Source organism: Equus quagga, chromosome 6 (assembly GCF_021613505.1).
Source record: "Equus quagga isolate Etosha38 chromosome 6, UCLA_HA_Equagga_1.0, whole genome shotgun sequence".
In the NCBI taxonomy this organism is placed as follows: domain Eukaryota; kingdom Metazoa; phylum Chordata; class Mammalia; order Perissodactyla; family Equidae; genus Equus; species Equus quagga.
The window spans coordinates 67,631,149-67,652,031 of NC_060272.1; the positions used below are offsets into that span (position 1 = coordinate 67,631,149).

At 35.5% G+C, this 20,883-nt stretch overlaps 1 protein-coding gene across 10 annotated transcripts in view; it reads right to left on the reverse strand.

Annotated features, from left to right (window-relative positions):
- The window catches only part of NBEA (neurobeachin), a 679,748-nt gene that overhangs the window by 62,025 nt on the left and 596,840 nt on the right, over positions 1-20,883 (reverse strand). For all 10 annotated transcript variants that reach the window (XM_046664612.1, XM_046664614.1, XM_046664615.1 and 7 more), the window contains 2 exons: positions 16,922-17,062; positions 9,350-9,469 (listed from right to left, as the gene is read on the reverse strand). In XM_046664612.1, the coding sequence (XP_046520568.1) occupies positions 9,350-9,469; positions 16,922-17,062 (261 nt within the window). The remainder of the gene's footprint in view (positions 1-9,349; positions 9,470-16,921; positions 17,063-20,883) is intronic.

Genomic DNA, 20,883 nt, shown 5'->3' on the forward strand with positions numbered 1-20,883 from the left:
AGAACTAGACTATATAAGCTTCCCTGAAGACAGAGAGGGACATATATCCACACGGACATAGCAACAAAGATTTATTTTTTATTTAAACAGCCCAAAGAGTCTCAATTTATCTTCAACTGTCTTGGTGCTCTCCTGTTTTTCATATATATTATTTCCCATTCTTGCTTGTGGAATAGGGTCATATAAAATACATGATTGTTATTAACCTACTTACCACTCTAATACTATTTCACTGAACGTCACTAAATGAGATTCACTAGGGCATAAGAAGCCTGGGATATTACATTAATAACAATTTGGGCAAAAGCAGATTTTTGAGCCTGATTTTGTGAGGTTTATATTTTGTTGAATCCCTCATAGCTCTTGGTGATATACTTTGTATGCAGCAGGTGCTCATTAAACTACTGAAGATATCAGATACCATTATTTTACTATCATTAGAAATCTTCTGGGGTATATGCAGATGATTGGAAGAATGCTTCAAGATCAGAAAAGAGCCAGTGAAATAGTTTATTAAATAAAAGAAAAAGAACGAACCCAGAAATAAAATTTATACCTTTTGAGGGAAAACTTTTGTACCTTAAAAAAATTATTACCTTGCTTATTCTAGTTATGTTAAAAGGTTCAAATGTGTAAAAGGGTTCAATTTCGATTTAGAAAAAGTTGGTTTTAAAGTTGCCAGCAAAATTGTACCCCAGACTGCAGAAGCGGAAGAAGTAAGCCCTATTTCATTTTAATTTAAGCACTCCAGACAGACGGGGCTAAAAGCTAGCTGCCACCAAGGAGAACAAAGCGAGGCCAAAAAGGCCTGACGGTTATTTAGAATGGCAGGAGGGAGAGGACTTCAGTAGGAACATCCCAGAAGGCTTTCGGCGGGGCCAGTCATGAGAAAGCAGCATGACCAGGGCCTTCAGGACGACCCTTAAGCAAGACGTGTTCTCCACTGCAGTCTTCATCCGGCCAGCCAGAATTTGGTCATAAATTAGGGTGTTAACTAAGGTGTTAGAGTAAGCTGTTAAAGGCTTGATGTTTGAAGAGAGGAAACTCAATTTCCAACAATGGGAACAGTCACAAAACAGACACATTTTTAAAGCAAATATGAAGAAATTCCTGAAGCAAAGCTTATTTGCCAGGCCCCTGGAAGCTTCAAAAGACCAGAGCTATAAGTGACTAAAGCTGTCTGAACTCTGAAGTCCCTCCTGAGCTGGGAAATTTGTGTGTGTGTGTGTGTGTGTGTGCGCATGTGCGCACGCGTTTATGTTTTCTGAAGGGGAAGGAAAATCACAAAAAGTCTTGGGAGAAGTCATTATAGCAGCAGAGTGGGTGCACATTTTTATGCCTCAGTTTTATTGTTTTTAAATCTTGTTTCAAATAGCATTTTAATTTAAAGTTAGTATGTAAATGCAGGACAGTAGTATACAATTTATATTCACATTTGTGTTATTTAAAAGATTTGCTTATTTAAAAAAATAAATATAACAAATAAGAGAGTCTCCTCTCTGAGATTCAACTGTTATGTTCTAGAAGACGACTGTACCTGTGCTCCCAGACAAGGGATCAGCTGAAGTGCTACCTCTGGTCGTTCAACCTTAAAACAGCAGGTAGTATTTATTTGATCTTACTGTGTCTTGGCACTGTTCTAAGTGCTTTACGTACATTTTCTTAATCTTTCTTAATCAAAAACCTCATGAGGTAGATTTCTCATTCTTCCCACTTTATAGACATGACCATGGAGGCAAGAGAGCGTAAGCAATTTGCTAAAGACTATACTACAAATAGGTGGTAGAGCAAGAAATCAAACCCAAACACTTTAAATCCAGGGTCCCTGGTCTTCCATTTTCTATTTTGCCTTCTAAAGCAGCGGCCCAGTCATCCTACGTGATTTCATTCTGTTGTGATTTTCTGCATAGCAGTTGTTATTTTCTTTTTCTATTTATTTATGCTTCTGTATCTCACTGTAATGGAAATTCCACGACAGCAGGGATTGTGTGGATCTTGCTCACACTACTCACTTGCTAAGAATGGTGACTGACACATAATAAATACTTAATACAAATTTGTGAAATAAAAAATGAATCAATTATTGCTATATGTTTATCATATCCTGACTTTCAGGCATGAAATAATGATAAAAACTATTGGAGGCCATGGTTTTGAAACTGTGTTAGTTAAATCAGAAGTACTTAGGACCACCAGTTAGCTGAAGATAAGGGGGACCAGGGCGGGCAGACAGTGTTACAACTGTCCCTCTTTCTACCAGGAAAGTGCTACTTTGTGTGTGTTGGAATCAAATAGATTCGAGTTTAAATCCAGACTTCTTGCTAGCCTGGGCAAGTTTCTTCACCTTTTGGAAAAGAATCAGTTTCTTGATATGCAAAATTGTGATGATGATAGCAACTAACTCACAGGGTAGATGTGAGAATTAAATGGGGGTAACGTGTGTAAAACAATGCATTTCACAGCTTTCTTCCAAATACATTTTAGAAGCTATTCACGCTATCAATATTTTTTTGTTTCTTTAAGATGTAGATCAAAAATATTACTGTTGAGTTTACCCAGTACCAAAGTATACCCCATAATCAGTAAAAAAGCTCTGTCACTTTGGATATTTGTGTTTGAATACATACCCATGTAGACATTTCAGATGATTAAAGTGTTTTTATCAAATATATGGACTAAGTTATATGCTACCTAGGTTAATCAGATATATTTTTATAAGTTATTTGCATTTGGGATTTTGGTTCTGTCTAAATGCACAATCAGATTGAACCAAATGGTACAAACCAAACTAGAACAATTGTTTTAAATTAGTAACTTGTAGAGTTTTTTCAAAGATCCCTGTAAAAACCCCCCTTCCTTTGGCACTTCCACTTTACCACTCCTACCATAAAGAGGTGGCTACAGAGCTTCCAGAGAAGCCTAAGACTTAAGAGGCCTTGAAGCTTCTTTTTTCTTCCCTTAGAAGGCAACCATCACCTTGCTGGAAAGATCATGTAGAGGGACCAACATGCCTGGGTAGTCCCTAGCTGTTCCAGCAAGCTCAGATGAGGCAAAAAACATGTGAGTAGAGCTATCTTGGTTTCTCTGGCCCAGCCAAGCCAGTCCAGCTGTCACTGTGTAGCACAGAGATGAGTGGTCCCTGCTGAGCCCTAAATCCAATTGCATGATTGTCAACAAACAAATAATTGCTGTTGTTTTAAGACAAAGTTTTGGGCGATCTGTTACACAGTAATAGATAACTGAAACAGAACTTAATGCCTGGAAGTGGAGTGCTGAAGTAACAAAAACTTAAAACCCATGGCGTTGCCTTTGGGACTGAGCAGCAGGCAGAAGCTGGAAGGGTGGTGAGGAGACTGTTGGTGGAATCTGGGAGATTAGTAAGGAAGTTGTTATTGGAAGCAGGAGAAAAGCAACTCATGTTATACAGTGGTGGAAAAATTAATAAGACTGGTTCCTGCAATAATTTCAAAGATAGAAAAAGTATCCAGAAAAAGTATCTGGTTAAGCAGAGTTCCAGGCGGAATGCTGAAAGTGACCATTGATTTCTTTTAATGGTATATGGAGAAGGTATTATGAGCTAAGGAAGAAACTGTTCAGTTTTGAAGCAGTGTTTAGAGAAATACAAGGGCCTAGGACAATCTCATCAGATTTGCAAAATAAGAATGGGTTCAGGACAAAGATCAATTCTAAGGTGCTGCAAGTAAAATATGGCCGTAGGGTAAAGGGTTTGCCTAAATCCCTTTATAAATGCTCAGCAAAATTTAAGGTAGTGATTTGTACTCCACCTCAGCTACAAAAGGGGTTCCAAGGATCTTAAGAGTGTTATAAACAGCACCCTAACTTACAGCTTGAAGTAGAGAAGATCCTGCCTCAAAAGGATTTGTGAGCTCAGGTTTTTTCTAACAGTGAACTACAATTTGATACACAGAAAGTCCACAAATTTTTAAAGTTGCTATACCAACTTGGGCAAAGGAGGCCTTGACTTCAACTTTCTACAGTCAGGAAGCATGTGGAGAAAGCTCCTCAGCAACGGCTCTGTAGCTTCCATATGCCCCCTCTTTGAACAGAGTGTCTGTTGAGGTTTACCTGTTTCCATCTTATCACTGTCTGCTGAATGTATGTGGGACAGAGAACTTGTTTTTTTAGTTTTTGGGTCTCCAAATTAGGAATTTCTGCACCTTATCTGCATCTGGACGTGATATAGATCATGAGATACTAGATTTTGGGCCTGATACAATAATGGGATGAGACTTGTGGGGAACAAGTTCAGTATACTTTGCATGCAGGAGGAATGTGAATTGTGACTGGAGAGAGGACTTCAGCAGACTGTTTCCAAAGATGGCCGTCACAATCCCTCTGACCTCCAAGTCCACTTGAATGGGACTTTGCTGCTCATCTCATTAGGAAGTAGAGTCTATTTCTCCTCTCCCTTAATTTGGGCTGGCCCTGTGACTTGCCTTGACCATAAGAATACTGTGGAGGTAACACTTGTGACTTCCAAGCTTAGGCATTAAGTGGCCTTGCAGCTCCAGTTTTTTAATCCTCTTGGTAGCCAGCCACCATGGAAAATAGTGTAGTGATCTTCTTGGAAAGACTATATAAAGAGGGAGAGGACCAGCCAGCCCCCAGTTGTTCCAGGAATCTTTACTAAGGTACCAGACATGTGAGTGAAGTCATCTTGAATCCTCCAGACTCAGACGGGCCACCCCAGTTGACCCCACATAGATCAGAGACAAGCTGTCCCTGACGAACCCTATTCTGATCACAGAACTCTGAGGAAATAAATGGTTCTGTGTTGTTTTCTTTTTAAGCCACTAAGGTTGGGTTGGTTTGTCACATAACTATAAATGACTAAAGTATAACTTGATTAATCAATTACTCTAAACTAATCCAGCGGCCGGATACGATTACAGGATCATGAAGAATTAAAGCAGCATGCCATCTAAAGGACAGAGCACTGGGAATAACTGGACAGAGCCCAGGGCTGGTTCTGGCTGCCTCTGGATCCCCTGTGTGATCTTAGGCAAGTCACTATCTGTGAACCTTCGTTACAAAATAGGGATGACAGCCCTCTCACAGGACTCTCTTGAGGACTGTGTGAAACAACCAACAGAAAGCACGTTTGAAAACTACTGAGAATTATTCAGAAAGAATGAGTCCTACTATTACAACCTGCCAGTGTGCGCCTACAGAGGTAGTTTAGGTAGTCGCTGGCCTACTTAAAATAACAGCTCTTTTGCTTACTTTCTTCCCATTGATAGATTTCTGTTAATCAGCTTCTTTTTAAGGAAAAAGTCCAAATAGTTTAAAATTTCCTAAATGAAAAACAGCGCAGAAAGACAATAAATATTATTAAAGAAATGGTAAGATGAATATTATAACAGGTATTTTGTGTCTGTAAATGTGATTTCTAGTTTATTTTAACAGCTATACTAAAACCCCCTGGTACAATTAATAGTATTACATGCGTTATGTCAATAAGAAGAAAATATCCTCAAATACAATTTCTAATTTACAAGCTTATGACAAGTTCAAGCAGCTGAGAAATTGGACTTGAAAGTATGTCTTAGAATGATAGAAGACCATTATTAACACTATCATAATTGTATACCTATTGCATCAAATCTGACATTTCAGTTTAATATATTTTGCTGAGAGAGCATACCATTTTATGGCTTCCCAGTGAAATCAAATCCGACCCAGACGTTTTCACTTTTCTAATATAATTCACTGCAAGGTTTTAAAGCTGCCATCTCTTTTATTCCTTTTTTCCAAAAGATTGATGCCCTGGCATTCGTTAATTCCACGAGAGCTCATAATGGGTCAATGAGTCAGTGGTGAGCACCTCCATTAACTGTATTAATTTACACTATGTCACCTTAATGACATTTTGTCACAGCTACCTTTTCTGACATCTACATAGCTATTCGAAAGTAATATAACAACTTTTGAAGGGATTAAGGAAAATTAGTATAAGAACTCCAGTAAGTTGAATGTCATTGTTACCAAGACTATGCTGGAAGAGAGAAATGAAAAAAAAAATAAAGTAAAAACTAACCAGTCTGACTTAACTCAGGAAACCTTGCTCCTGAAAGGTCACTTCACCAACACTCCCTCTCCGCCCAGCTTGGATTCATTACCACAGGAAGAGACTGACGTTAACAAAGAGAGACAGAATAAACCCAAAACTCTGTTCTGGGTCTTTCTTACGTGATTATCTGACTAAGTTAGTAGACAGTGCAGAGATATTTTCTTGAGAAATGGAAAAACATTTCTTTAAAATTCTATCAAGTGCTTTAAACAGCTTTAGGGATGAGAATGCAAAAGCTTAGGCTTTAACACATAGCAAAACTCTTCCTCCTCTTGGTAACATATTCTTACCTGCTCAATCATGTATTCTTTCAGGGAGAAGAAAATGTTGTACACTTTAATCAATATATTTAAAGACAAATTTAGAAAATTTCTAGTTACCACCAGTATTACCAAAAAACTTCTCTCCAACATGCCCTTAATGAGGCCCCCAAAATTCTGATGCATAAAAGGAAAGATTGATACAGTTGGACACACACATACAACCATAAAAACATAATTGAAACAGAGCAGAGCTGAAAGACTGAGAAATCATACTTGTAACACAGCTGTCTGCAATTTCAAAGATATTTTTCAAAGTGATAAAAAAGACATATGACTCAACTAAAAAATGGGCAAAAGGTACGAGGAAGTTTACAGGTCAATAAATATAAGAAAAAATGCTCAGCTTAACTCATAATTAATGAAATATAAGCCAAAACAAAGATAACTCCATTTTTCACTCATCAGATTAGCAAAAGTTACACTGTTTATTATAAAAGTGATGATGGGGGCAGGGGAAGGAGGCATCCTCAAACATTGCTGTAGGAGTGAATCATCATATTTGGGAATGATGGTTGGCAATATCTTTCAAAATTAAAAACGTATATAGCTTTTAAGCCTCCAGTACCATTAACAGGAACTGTCCTTTACATATACACACAAAGTTCATCAATGCATATATACACAAAGTTCATCAATACATATATCCACAAAGTTCATCAAGATGTCTATGCAAGGATGTTCACTGCAGCCTTGTGTTGTACAGTAACAATCAGGGAGAAAGATAAACCATCCATCAATAGGACATTGCGTACGTAAATCATTGTATATGTATGCAGTGTGCAGCCTTTAAGAAGAAAAGGTCTACATGGAAAAATATTCAAGATACATTATCATAAAATATGAAAGGTTTGGAGGGGGTGGTAGGAGAGGACTGAAAATGAGAGCAACTCTGCAATGTCAAGCTGGGGAAATGAGCTTCTCATGAACTAATTAAGTTGGGGGGATGGGGAGATGGTACCTGTTTGTATTCAGCATTGCTGGCTTGAGGGTAAAAAATTAAAAAAACCTCCCAAATTAGTGATAGCACAGTCAAGTACAAGCTAAGGCTGTACAAAAAAAGCCTACATTTTAAATGGCTCTCTGTCCTTGATGATGTCACCCCAGGAGCCAAAGGAACACAATTAGTAACAAAATGTAAACGTTTCTGAAAAAGTTCCAAACAGGAGAATTCTCCCAGCAGTTTCAGAAGGAAAAGCCTGGTATGGGCACTGGTCATCAGAGACTGACATGTAACTTGGTGAGACATTTGGTGATGAAAAGCATCAATAAAGTTCTCAGGATATAAAGCAAAGCCTAAAAGTCTATCTACATACATAAATCAGAACGACTGACTCTGATGTGTGTGTGGGCTTGTGAGGGGGAATCTGTGAATTAACCTGAAAACTCAAATTTCTTTTTTGTGATGATGTCAAATAAGAGTGAGCAGGCATTTCCACTTGAAAGAGTTTGATATAAAATGGATGCAGCTCTGAATTAAGGTAAAAATAATCTTACATATGATAGGAAGCCTTAAAATATGGATAAGAATATTTAATTCACATATGAAATACTTACTGAATGCTTTTTATGAACACTGTGCTAATTCTAGAAGCCTATGGACTCCCCATTTTCTGTTAATTCTCAAAATGTTATTAAATAAGAAACGGACTCCCTCCTTGATTTCATTGGTAGTAAATTAGTTTAAATGATGGTTTATGGATATTTTAGAGTTTAATTCCTCAGGGAAGTTCTACGTCTGTTAGGAGAAAAATGTGCGCCATAAGAGTTTAATATAGTAAGGATGTGTATTAAATTATCTTATTTCCAAATGTGGATATGTTGTATGTATAAATTAATATTCATTTATGCAAACTTCAATGGCAACAAATAAAACCCATGGATATGCTACACACTACTTAGGTCCATTTCCTTTGTTTTCTGCTTTGGAAAAAAACTGAATAAAAGTGGTATTCATCTAGTTTTCTTACAGTTCAGTAACACTGTAACTGCCTTTTAAAAACATCTGCAATAGATAAGTATAAATATGTAAATGACAATTTTGAGTTTAATTTATTGCCTTCAGTTGGATTAAGACACTAAATGAAATGATACTATAACATTTTTCTATTCAACAGTATGAGTGGCAGTGATGGGAAAAATTTTGCCTTGAAGAAAAAAAGGCTTAAAATAAGAAACACATATACCTACGCAATAACCTGATCATATAATCTTATTGTCATGAAAAAAATGAAAAATATGAGAGAATAAATGTATTTTATTGTTTTGAATACAACCTTTTTTTTCCTTTTTTTAACAAAGCCTACATAAATGAAGAGCAAATCTTTGAATTTAACAATAGTTAAGTAGTACCAACTGTAAAATTACTCTGCTCTCCGGCTATTCCTGGATACTGTATGTGTGTGTTGGTTTAATCTAATGTGTATTGTTGCAGAGTATCCCCAGGCACAGTCAAGTAAAAGCTAAGGCTGTACAAAAAAAGCCTACATTTTAAATGGGCCTTGTCATTAATGCTTTATTAATTGCCCCAGGCTACATAAACCCAAAGCTGGGCAAGCTATAACAATATGACACATTAAGGTCAAATCCAATTCCTGCTGTGTTTTATGGAATGGGCCAAATATTGCGTTAACAGCAGGAAAGGCAGTTTATGGGCTTTTCTTTCCATCTCCTGATTATTCGATCTAAATTAGTTAGGATTTTTTTGAAACAACGAAAACACCTTAACTGAATAACATAAAAGAATCCTGAATCATTTTCTGTGATGCTCAAAATTATTTCCTTCAGTTTCCTTTTAGATTAGATGTACTACATAATTTTAAAATACGATGGAACAAAGCTGTAGTATAAAATGTCTTATACACCCAATTAAATTTAAAAAGTCAAAATTTCAAGATATTTTGAAATTAAATTAACATCAACAAACCAAAGAGCCTACCTTTACATCAGAAGTGTCTCTCTGACTAGTTCTCCAAGACCTTGCAACCGACGAGAAGGTTCGATCTGGATGGTCAAATTTCCCATCATTTGCATTGAGGAAGAAGGTTGTGAAGGGTTCCTAAGCAAAGAAAAAAAATCAGGAATTTGACCCTTCTGAACACGGCTGCTCTCAGTCCTTTGTAAAATATGACCGTCTGTGAAACCCTCTTGAGGTGAAAATAGTGCAGGGTCCTGGAAAGATGGCTACACCAAGGAGTCAGGAGGTGCCAGTCTGGGCCTGACTGGGCCGCTGCAGCGCTGACCCTCTGCACAGGGCAGGCCACTTTGCTTCTTGGCCTTCAGATTTCTGATCTATAAAATGATGGCGTTCTAGAGCTCTATGATTTCATGATAAATGATTTTGCATTATTGTCAATTTATAACAGATTTTCTTTCTCATAACTAAGGCCATACATAGTAACACTGTAATAAGAAAATCACTCCAACACTGTCCACTCCTTTGTCTGGAATCGGGTAAGGAATGTCCATCTTAGACAACCTATAAAATTCTACTAAAGTACTTGGACCACTTTATGGTGTGCTGATCTCTTTAAAATGCAAATCCTGCTTAAAATCCTTCACTAGCCCTTCAGAGCTCTTTGGAGAAAGTCTAAACTACTTAGTTTGTCTTAAAAGAGCCTGAGTGATCTGGAACCTGCTTAACTCCCATCTCACCATTCCCTTCTTCACATTCTAAGGTCTTGACATGCTGCTCTCACTTCTTGTCCCTTGTACATGATGTTTCCTCTTCCTGGTACAAACTTATCCCTCTCCTCACTATCCTTACTTGGCTAAGTTCTTTTTATCTTTAAGTCTCAGCCAAGATGTCCTTTTCTCCTGAAAGACTTCCCTTGATTTGCCAAACTCTTCAGTATGCTCAAATAGCAACCTATATTTCCTCAAATACATCACTGAAGCATTTATCACACTGGTTTGCAACTGATTTTTTGTCTATCTTCCCCACTATATGAATTGGTTCCATATCTATCTTATCCACAGTTTTACCTTCAACACTTAGAACAACTCCTGGTAGACAGAAGTTGTTCAACGTACAATCTGTTGAAGGAATGAATGAAATAAATTAAGTGCAAATAAGACTAGATAAACTCTAGGCCTTTGAGTATTCTGTGACCATTACCTTATGGTAACACAGCGTCTGTCACCCAGTCCATGCTCCCACAGCAGGAAACCTGGAAATTACTTTATCACAAGGCCCCAGTGCCTTCAATTTTAATACTTTTTTCTGTAGTTTCTGTGTTGGGAGGGAGGCATTATTTCTGATGTCATTACATTTGCTTCCAAATTTAAAAGGATTAAATAACATTCATTCTTACTTAGTACTTCTTAGTTAACTACAACTATAACAAAGATAAACATATATTTCCTTTTCCACGGGTCAATTCCTCATTTTTAAGTCTAGAATGAATAACAACCCCTAGGTTCAATAATTCTAAGAAATTCATATGGCATTTTCCTAAATATTTAGGTTTTTTCCCCTTTAATATACAATCTCTGTTCATTCGTGTATATCTGTAAAACACTACTTTGCCCCTGTAAACCTCTCTTTTTGTCACTAGCCAGAAAGACTCGCTGTTGGGCAACAGCTACGAATATTCATCTTTTTCAGTATCTTCCTGAAATTTAGTGTGGCTAGATGTCATCAATTTTATAAGTTTGTAAAGTATCACCAATACTTCATGTTCAGTATTGAATGACAGAAAAGTATGATGTAAGAGACAAAATGAAGAATGATATAATAATATATTGGTAAGGGGGTATTACTGATTCACCTGAAAATCGAACATGCTCCAGGAAGTCCATATTGCTGTTTAAGATTTTAAGTGAATGAGAAACAAATAGATGTCACTGAAATTAAGTTAGGCAGAAAAATGTTAAGAGATGTCCTTCACTAATTAATTTGCTTTGTAGATTTTTAACTTGTTATTAAACATAAGGTAGTAAATGTAGTATATCTTAGCACTAAATTAAATTAATTAAAGTAGGGATATAACAATTCTAAAAGTAGCAATGGTAAATCAAATGAAATATGATAGTTCTAAGTGTGAATCTTGGTAGAACCATTTACCTCTTCCAGGCAAGTTACCTAACCTTAAGTAGTTGTGTTAAGTCACTGTATTGCAGTTCCTTCATCTATGTTAACTGAGAATGACAATACCTTGGGGGTATTGATGGGAATTAGATAAAATTAAATAATACTGTGGAAGCTTGAAGGGCTCTACCTGATAAGGAATTATAAAAACGACTAACCGGCTTTATGCTCTGTGTCAAGTATTCACTGCTGGGCTCTGCACCAGACAGCCAGTTCACTAGAAACCAGACCGGACCCTTAGTTCCTTAGGTCTTATTCATCTCTGTATCCTTAGCACCAAGCACAGCGCTTGGCTTATAGTTAGTGTTTAATAAATGTTTGTTGAACACACATAAACATATGCGGTACTGTTGGGAAATGAGGTATGACTGGGTAAGAGTAAGATGTAGTTTTTCCTGTCAGTTCTTAACCATTAGTTTGACCAAAAAGTTGTATCTTCAGAATCCACTTCTTTATTATTCTAGGATGCTGATGTAAGGCATTTATTTTTTCTCTGTAGGTAGTAGGCAGAGATTAATTTAGAGGGATCAGACTTGTCTCTGTGATTTTTAACCTATTAAATAGATGTGAGTGAAGACCCATTTATACATGCAAAGCCTTACTTCTTATCATCAGCCACAAAAAGCTGATTTCTGCCCCATCCTAAATTATAAAATCCTTCCTGGTTTTCAACCCTTAACAAAGACATGCCAAGAATAGCACAGATGGGCATAGTGAAAAAAACATCTGAAATTGAAGAATTATTTTTATTTCTCATCATGAAGTTTATGAATCTGGTGGCACCCAAAAACAGAGAATATTGAAGAATTCCACACGTTACTGTTTTAAGTAGCTTTTAGAGAGATCTGATTAACAACTGTTTTAGGGTCACATACCACATTACTGACATATATTCTCATTATTCCTGAAGGCATCCAGCTGCTACAGCAGTAGAGTACTAATAGAAATTGACAACCTATTTGTTTATAAGTGAGTATTGATCGTTCAAGCTCTGATTACCATGGAGATTACCTTTTTGCATGCGTTTCCTTATTACCTTCAAGGCACAGCGCAGGGCTTTTCTTTTCCATGTGACTCATGCCTGACTAACACAGAGGATCAAGTGCTATGTTAAGCTTAAGGAACTTTTATGCTTCTTCACCTAACGCATGTTGAGTGACCCATTTTCTATGTGTATATCACCATATTAGATATTTTATTATTATACTAGCAAAGCTTTTGGCTTGGAAGGTGTAAAAGTGGATACATATTAAACAGAAATTTCAGAAGTTAAAATATTGGCACTTGTTGGGCCCGCATTCTAAATGGCTGATGGCAAACTTCCTTCTCCTAATTACATCTACCCCAAGGTCACTTCACACCTTCCAACCCTTTTTTAGTGCTAGAAAACCAAACTAACTTGTTCTACACTGGGAAGTACCTGTCCCACTGAATTCTATCATAACCTTTTATCCCTGCAAGGACACTAACAACCTTTCCTGCCTTTCAATGATTACAGACCAATTAACTCCATCCTGGGCCATCTAACCTCATTCCCCTACCCCCCATCTCTTTAACCAACTCCTTTATTCTTCAGTCTTATATGTTTTTTGTTCAGTCATCTCTTAAGAATTTTTTCTTAAGTCCCTCTCCCCTTGTAGTTTTCTTCTTCTCCTTCTCTTCATTTCATTCGAAACAAACTCCATCTATCAATAATAGGTAATGCTTGAGACATAACTATATCAAAGAAAAGATGTATAGTTTGAAGTGATATGAAGCATAATAAAGACCAAAGGGAAGGGAAGTGAGAGTTACTGAGCGCGTCTCTGTTCTTGGCACTGTGTTATCTCAGTTAACTCCATCTTATTATCTGTCAGTTTAGGTATAATTACCCCCATTTTACATCTGAGAAAATTTAAGGTCACATTCTAGGAAATGGAGAAACCATTATTTCTACTGTCCTTTGTCTAAATTCAGAAATTAATTTTCTCCCATTGCTTTTGAAAGAACCCAAAAGTATCTTTTAGAATCTCCAAAAAGTCTCGATTAATTAATCTATGTACCTACTATATACACTAGGCTCTCAGTTACAAATTTCTCATCTTCCTCTAAGTAAATTTGCATTGTCCTTAAGCATCAGTATTCAAAACAAACACGACAACAGTATTTTATTCAGTAGCATTATCTTTTGAGTTTAATTACAGCACTTGCAAAAGTGTTTCTACCATTTTTTTCACCAGAAATGTATACTTTTAAAGATATATTATAGTTTAAACAGGCTCTTGAGTAAGCTTTCAGAGTAACTCATAATTTATTAAAAAGTGCAAAATTCTAAACAACTGATGTATAAATCAACTTTTGTTGCACAACCTATTTAATTTCCTAAGAATTATGATTAAATGTTTGACAAATAAGTTTGGAATAGGTAGGCTGAATATACTGAATTTGGAAGGTGAATAAGTTATTGAGGGACGTAATGGTCAGAGAGCGAGATTTAATTACTTCTGTGTGTATGTTATACGTTCAGGGTAAGATTTAAAGTAAAAACATCCCAAGTAAAACGTGTTCTTTTATACTAGTCAATATCTGAAGAAACTCTGCTATAAAAGTTTGTTCATCATTTGGCCAACAGCAGCTATCAAGAAAACAGTCTTTTCAGAGTCTTGTAATTTAGACAAGTGATTTCACTGGTAGTTTGTCTGAAATAATATTTTAAATTTAAAGTAATGAGGTATGTAGTTAATTGGCATTTTAAAGCAATTATTGTCATTGTCATACTAAATACGTTGACTGAAGCTAATAATGAGTTTAATGACTTTAGGTCTAAAAGGCTTGAAAGGTAAAGGGAAGATATTCAGTTAATCTGTATTTTGTTTTTATGAACAAATTCTTAGCGACACAAATTTTAATGCATTTTCTACTTCATAAATTCCTTGGAACGGGAGTGAGGAAATCACAATTCCCTGGGCCATTAGGTTAAACACTTAGTAAGCTATTAGACCACGTTACTTCTATTTATAAGAGCACAACATGAGATGTGTGGGCTAAATGAGTCCCCATGAAAGCAATCCTATAGATCTGTTCTGTCCAAAACAGTAGCTACTAGCCACATGTGACTACTGAGTACCTGAATTATGGTTAGTTCAAACTGAATGTGCCATAATTATAAAATACCTTCTGGATTACAAAGAATTAGTACCAAAAAAAGGTAAAATATCTCCTTAATTTTTATATTGGTTACATGTTGAAATTGTAACATTTTGGAAATACTGGGTTAACAAGAATGAAAACTAATTTCACCTATTTCTTCTTACTCTTAAATGTGGCTACTAGAAATTTTAAATTACATAAGTGTCTTGCATTATATTTCTGTTGTGCGGCACTGCTATAGACAATTCTTAAAGGGCACGTGTAGGATAAACATGCATAAAATTTCTGCCCTACCCTTGAATAGATTCAAATTTATATTCTATTTCATTGGAATAATAAATCAACTTAAGGATGAGTTATGATTTACGATTTGAGAAAGTTTTTAGCTTATCAGGGATAGAGGAGTTTAACTTAAATCAAGCTGTCACAGACTAGGTGCCCCAAGGAATTCAAGGGTGGATTTGGAAGCATTTAACTGTTGTTCCAAATTGTTATATTCCTTTTGTTATGTTAAGGAGATGCAATCACCAACCAACCTGAACCAGACCAAGCCTCACTACAAGAGCTGCGCCTACGACCTGTGCCTTATTTTGAACTCTAAGATCTCTCCAGGAGGAGCTCAGGCCGTAGTACCATAATCTGCAGTGTATGTGGAACCATGCTTTCCAACTGAGCCTGCTCAAGTGAATACCCACCTTTCCCTTCTGAATATTCATTCCCCATCCGAATTAATGTCCCTGCTCCCTTAGTTCAGGGACGCCATGACTCTGGAAATGATTCCTCATGGTCTCCTATTTACTGCAAATTTACCTTACTTTGTGAGACAACTATTGCTGGGGGAAAGTCTGATTTAACTCACCAGGAGGGAAACTACTTTGGTTTCAGTAACAACTGTATTGATTTACAGATTTGATTTAGCATTCTATAATACTTCTCAGTGGCTTACAATAAAAAAAAATAACAGACCATCTGTCCCCAGTAACTGCTCTTAACTAGACTAGAGTGGAGAAGGCAAGACGAAAGGCAAAAAGGTTTAAGGGCTTTTGTAATAATCTAGATGAGAAATAATAGGAACCTGAACTAAAGAAATGCCAGAGTTAATAGAGAAAAGGAGAGAGATTGTAGAGATGTTAGTTGGTAAAACCTATCTGATGTGACATCTGATTGGATGTAAGTGGCTGGTAAAGTAGAGAAAATATCTAGATTGGGTAAATGTGTGAGTGATCATGCCATGTATTTAGATAGAAAATACAGGAGGAACCACAGCAGGTTTGAGAGGGAGATGAGGGGTTCATTTTTGGAAATGGTCTTTATGGTATTGTGTGATGTTCAGGTAGAAGTATCCAGTAGGCACTTGGAAATACAGGTCAGGAGCCCCAGAGCCACGACTGCAATGAAGACAGAAGCTGGAAGTCATTAGCTTATAATTCAATGACATAGCCCAGATGAAGCAGAAAAAGTCCTGGGGAATAGAAACATTGAGAAAAAGAAATCTGAGCATGACACTGGGCAGGACAGTTAGGATGAAAAGAAGGAAACCAGGAGAGGATATTGTCTGAGGAGCTGCGAGAGGGAAGAATTTCAAGGAGAAGGTGAGCAATGGTGTGGTGTCAAATGCCACATAACTTGCGACCTCCACAGAACAATTCAGAAAAGTGATGGGTATGGAACCTAAATCAACCAGGCTAAAGACTGAACCGGAGGTGATAAAGTAGAGACAAGCACAGTGCTGTGCAGTGCAGTAGAGGATGCGCTTTTAGTACATTTGACCATAAGGGAGAAAACTGGGAAGTAACTGCAGAGCGCTTGGGGGCTGGAAGGAAGCTTTCATGTATGTATGTATTTTAAAGGTCGCAGAGACAAATATATTTATGTCTTAGGAGAAAGAGAAAGTAATAGAAAGAAGTCTTCAAAACATTTAGAAACATTTTAAAAAATATACTGCAAGAAGTAAGATTGAGAGAGCCAAGGGAGAGTGCCGGCTTGCGATAGTCAGTGAGAAAGGAAACAGTGGATATTAAGATGCACTCCGGGAGTTTGGTTTCTTTTGTAACTGGTTTAGGTTTAAGAAGCTCACAATAATCTATCTTCCTAACCCAATCTGGCATATGAGACAACTCATTAAAAAAAAGGATTCAGGTTTTGCTAGTTTGGAATCTTTCATTTCTATTTCACTGGCCTCTAATCTTTGTTTAAAACAAGCAACAAGTATATTTGACTTTTATTTAATTTACTTATGTTAAAAAACTTTAAGGTATTAAAGGCTAACAGTAACTTAATGAAGATACTCACAATTCGAACAAGCCAGGATAAGGTAGATGTTGCTGTTGAATAATGCGTGTTATAATGGTACGGCGGACTTTGATCATCTTCCCACGTCTCATAGCGCTCTGCGTAAAATACAGCTCTCTTTGGGTTCAAAGCACCAATTGGCTACAAAAAGAGAAAAGAAGCATTTTGGTTAATACAGCCATATTAGGCATGCTATATCATATCTCTTTATCCTGAAAGAATTTATTGTTAATTTATTTTAAGCATAGAGCATAAACTATTTTGCATTATATTTTTACCAAATTTGATTTTGATATTAATTACAAATCATTACACTTGCTCAAAATCATCCAAGAAGATGATTTGTGTATGTAAGTTTCTGGATTTTACCAACAGTCTCAGTAAACTGGATTGCCTGAGCTGGTCCAGTTTAAACTGTTAAGTTGAAACCAATATTTTATGTTATTTTCCTGTTATGTTATGTTATGTTATGTTATTCAACAACAACCATAAAAAACGCTTGATCATAGGGAATCCAATGAGGAGAAAGTGAAGCAGTTGATCATGTCACAACCATACTACAGAAAACTTTGTCTTAATAGCCTGTTAGCTAGAGTTTAAAAGACAACAATCAACCATATGGAAACCCTGTTGGAATGTTAGTTCCATTGTTATTATACAAACGGAGCATGTATCCTTTTTATTAAGTTAAACTACAAACCTAAGGCTGATGGAAATAATCCAGACAATTCAGATTCCCTGAAAAGTATTTTGCTAAGGTCACTAAGACCTTTCCCACCAGTACCACCACACTACCAATTATGATCTTAATCCCTATAGTGGAGCATACAGTAAAATGCTCAGGATACAACATACATATATTTTTCAACAAAGCATGTGTTAATTGGATCATTGTCTCAAACTTCTTACCACATCTAATCATTAAGAATTTCTAAGGGGCTGGCCCTGTGGTATAGTGGTTAAGTTCAGCATGCTCCACTTCTGTGGCCTGGAGTTCACAGGTTCAGATCCTGGGTGCAGACCTACATCACTTGTCAGCCACACTGTGGTGGTGACCCACATATAATGTGGAGAAAGGCTGGCGCAGATGTTAGCTCAGGGCTAATCTTCCTCAGCAAAAAAAATAAAGTTTCTAGCATAGATTCCTCATGATTTCAAATAGCAAACGGCCTTAGCTTATGTTTTTATCTGATTTTGGTTTAATGAGACATAGAGTCCACTCTTATGATACCTAATAGCTACATTATTTTGTTTTAGGTTGCATACTATAAAAATAAACGTTTATAGAGAAAACAAAAGATGAATACTAAGTATAATATATAACTCCTTTATTTCCAAATTTAATATTACTAGTTAAGTATGAAGTTTCCCCCAAGGCTTAATTTTAACAAGAGAAGTAGTAGAAAATTAGTGTTTCAATGGGGCAAATAATGTTACACAAGAGAGAAAGATTCATTTATAAATTGCTTGTAAGCTTTTTCTTTTAGTCCCAGGGGACTAATTGAAACAACACAATGTTGTCAGCAGTTAAAAGTCTGTTACAATTTCCATAATAAACTCTTATTTGCAAGAGTTCTTATCCTGAATATTAAAATTATTTGTAAATTGTGTTTTTCTTTAACTTTATTTAAAGATTAAAAATTTAATTAAAATTATTTAATTAAAAATAAGAAAGTCTAAACAATTTATTTAATTTTTAAAAACTTTAGTTCAAATAAATATTTTTTAAACGTTCTAAAGCTTAAACTTTATTCTGTGTTAAATTTCACTGGTAATTTCAAGTCTTTTTAAACAGATATAAAAAGGCAATATAATTTCATTAAATGTCACATAAAATATTAATAACATTTAAAACAAATATATAATTACTTTTTTGGTAAGAGGGTAATTACTAGAGTGGAATGAATGTGAGCTCTGTTACTGAATTGAGATAGTAAGTTTTTTATTTAAAATGGCCTACATATTTCACACTTTCTAGATGTACAGACATCAGTCTTTCTAACTCAACATTATAAGTGTATCTTTTTCAAAGCATTTAAGATATTTAATACTTGTTCTGTCTTGAATGTGCTATAAGATCTTTCACATGCATACAATGTCTGCACAATCCCTAAGGATTGACCTTATCTGATATTGTTTGTTGTGCAAGACCTCACAAAGCTTCCTTGAAAAAAGAACATGGCCCTTCCTCTAATCTTTTCCAGCCTTCTCCTCAACTACTGGAGAGGGGGTAAAATAAATATTTACACTTTATATTTACTCAAGTTTCATCAAAGTCATTTTATTGGAGTGTTTTATAGAACAATATTTTGTAGGAAACAGCTGCACAGTATTAAAGTCTGTATATGTTTCCATTAGTAACTTTTTAAAAGTTACATATTTCTAATTTTGAATTTTTATCTAATGCATTTAGAAATAAATTTTATAAAATAAAATGTGGTTTGGTTTGTACCTATTATTTTTCTATTATTTTGCTTCTAGTAATCAAGCAGCAATAAATCATTCGAAGTAAAAATGCTTCAAAATGTCTGTTTGGGAAATGAGAATTTCATCACAGGTGACATATTTTCTTATGGGATTCTAATCGATATAATATCTATCTATCTATCAATCATCTACCTACCTATACCTACCTACTTACCTATGTATAAATTGATAAGGTTGCAATTTTGTTATCTTTTTAAAATTTGAGCAAATAATGCAACGTCAATACCATTTGGATTTAGCAGATGTATAAGGTAAGAATTTTGGTGAAAAAGTAAAACTACACTTAATGAAAGCTATAAATTTATTCTGCAAACTATTTCAATTTTTACCATAACTACTGTAGCAATAACCAACTTCCTTTTCTCTCAAAAAGTAGGCATTTAGACACAGTTACCTCTGTGCTTTTTTAGGTGTTTCCATATGAAAAGGTGTAACTGAAAGTTTAGAACTTGCTATTAGATTTGTTATTATTTTATCCTCGTGAGTTTATATGCTACAAGTTGACACTGCGACAGATAGCAGAAAATGATGCAGATAATGCAAAACTTAAAAATAAGATTTCTACCTCTAAACACTTCATTATTATAATTCAATTTCTAAAACTGCTATAAAGCCTACATAGCTTGAAAAAAAGCACTATTTTCAATATAAAATTGGTGGAAAATTATATGTGTAACATTACCACGTCTACTTGAAACACTATTGAATTCACTGAAGAAATGATGATGACTTTCTCTAGTCTATCCTTCAATTTCCCCTTTTTGAATATTAAAGAGAGAAATTCATCTCAGCCTTTAGTACCACAAAAAGCTTTGTTTTCCTGAAAAAACTGTGTGATTTGATTATCTGGAACAAAAATCCTGACAGATGTTCATGGAGATTTACACTATTATAGACAGGCTCTGAGAAATATTATAAACAGAATTATTTAATTTTGTTCACTACAGTGGTTCCTATTTATTTATTTATCTGTTACTTTATTTATTTTTACTAGAACCTCCTCCTTCTTTTTGTTTTCATAGTAACTGTTAACACGCAATGGAACTAGTGTTCCTTGGAAGGTACTTTGAAAAATTCTGGTTAGAATCCTTACGGTATATATTTCTGAGTGCCAACTTTTTCTTTGGTTTCATTTTCCTATTTTCTTTCCCTTTCTGTTCTTTTAGTCTTGATCTATCAATATTTTTCTATTTTTATAAAACCTTACGAGTTTTATCAAGTCCTTTCTTATGGGCCAAGTATATAAATTAAATAGGCAAAGATGAGCAACCAAAATCATTTAAATAAAAAAATACTTATTGGGTAAATGGTACTATATGAGACATTAAAAGGACTTTAGAGAATATAAAAGTCTGAGGTAGAACTGGATTGATCTGAATAAATAAATCAAAAATAAATGTGGATTGATTTGAGCCATGGTCAATGCCCTTAAAATAGATTGAAAATTGAAAGAATAAAACGGATTCTCAAGGAGA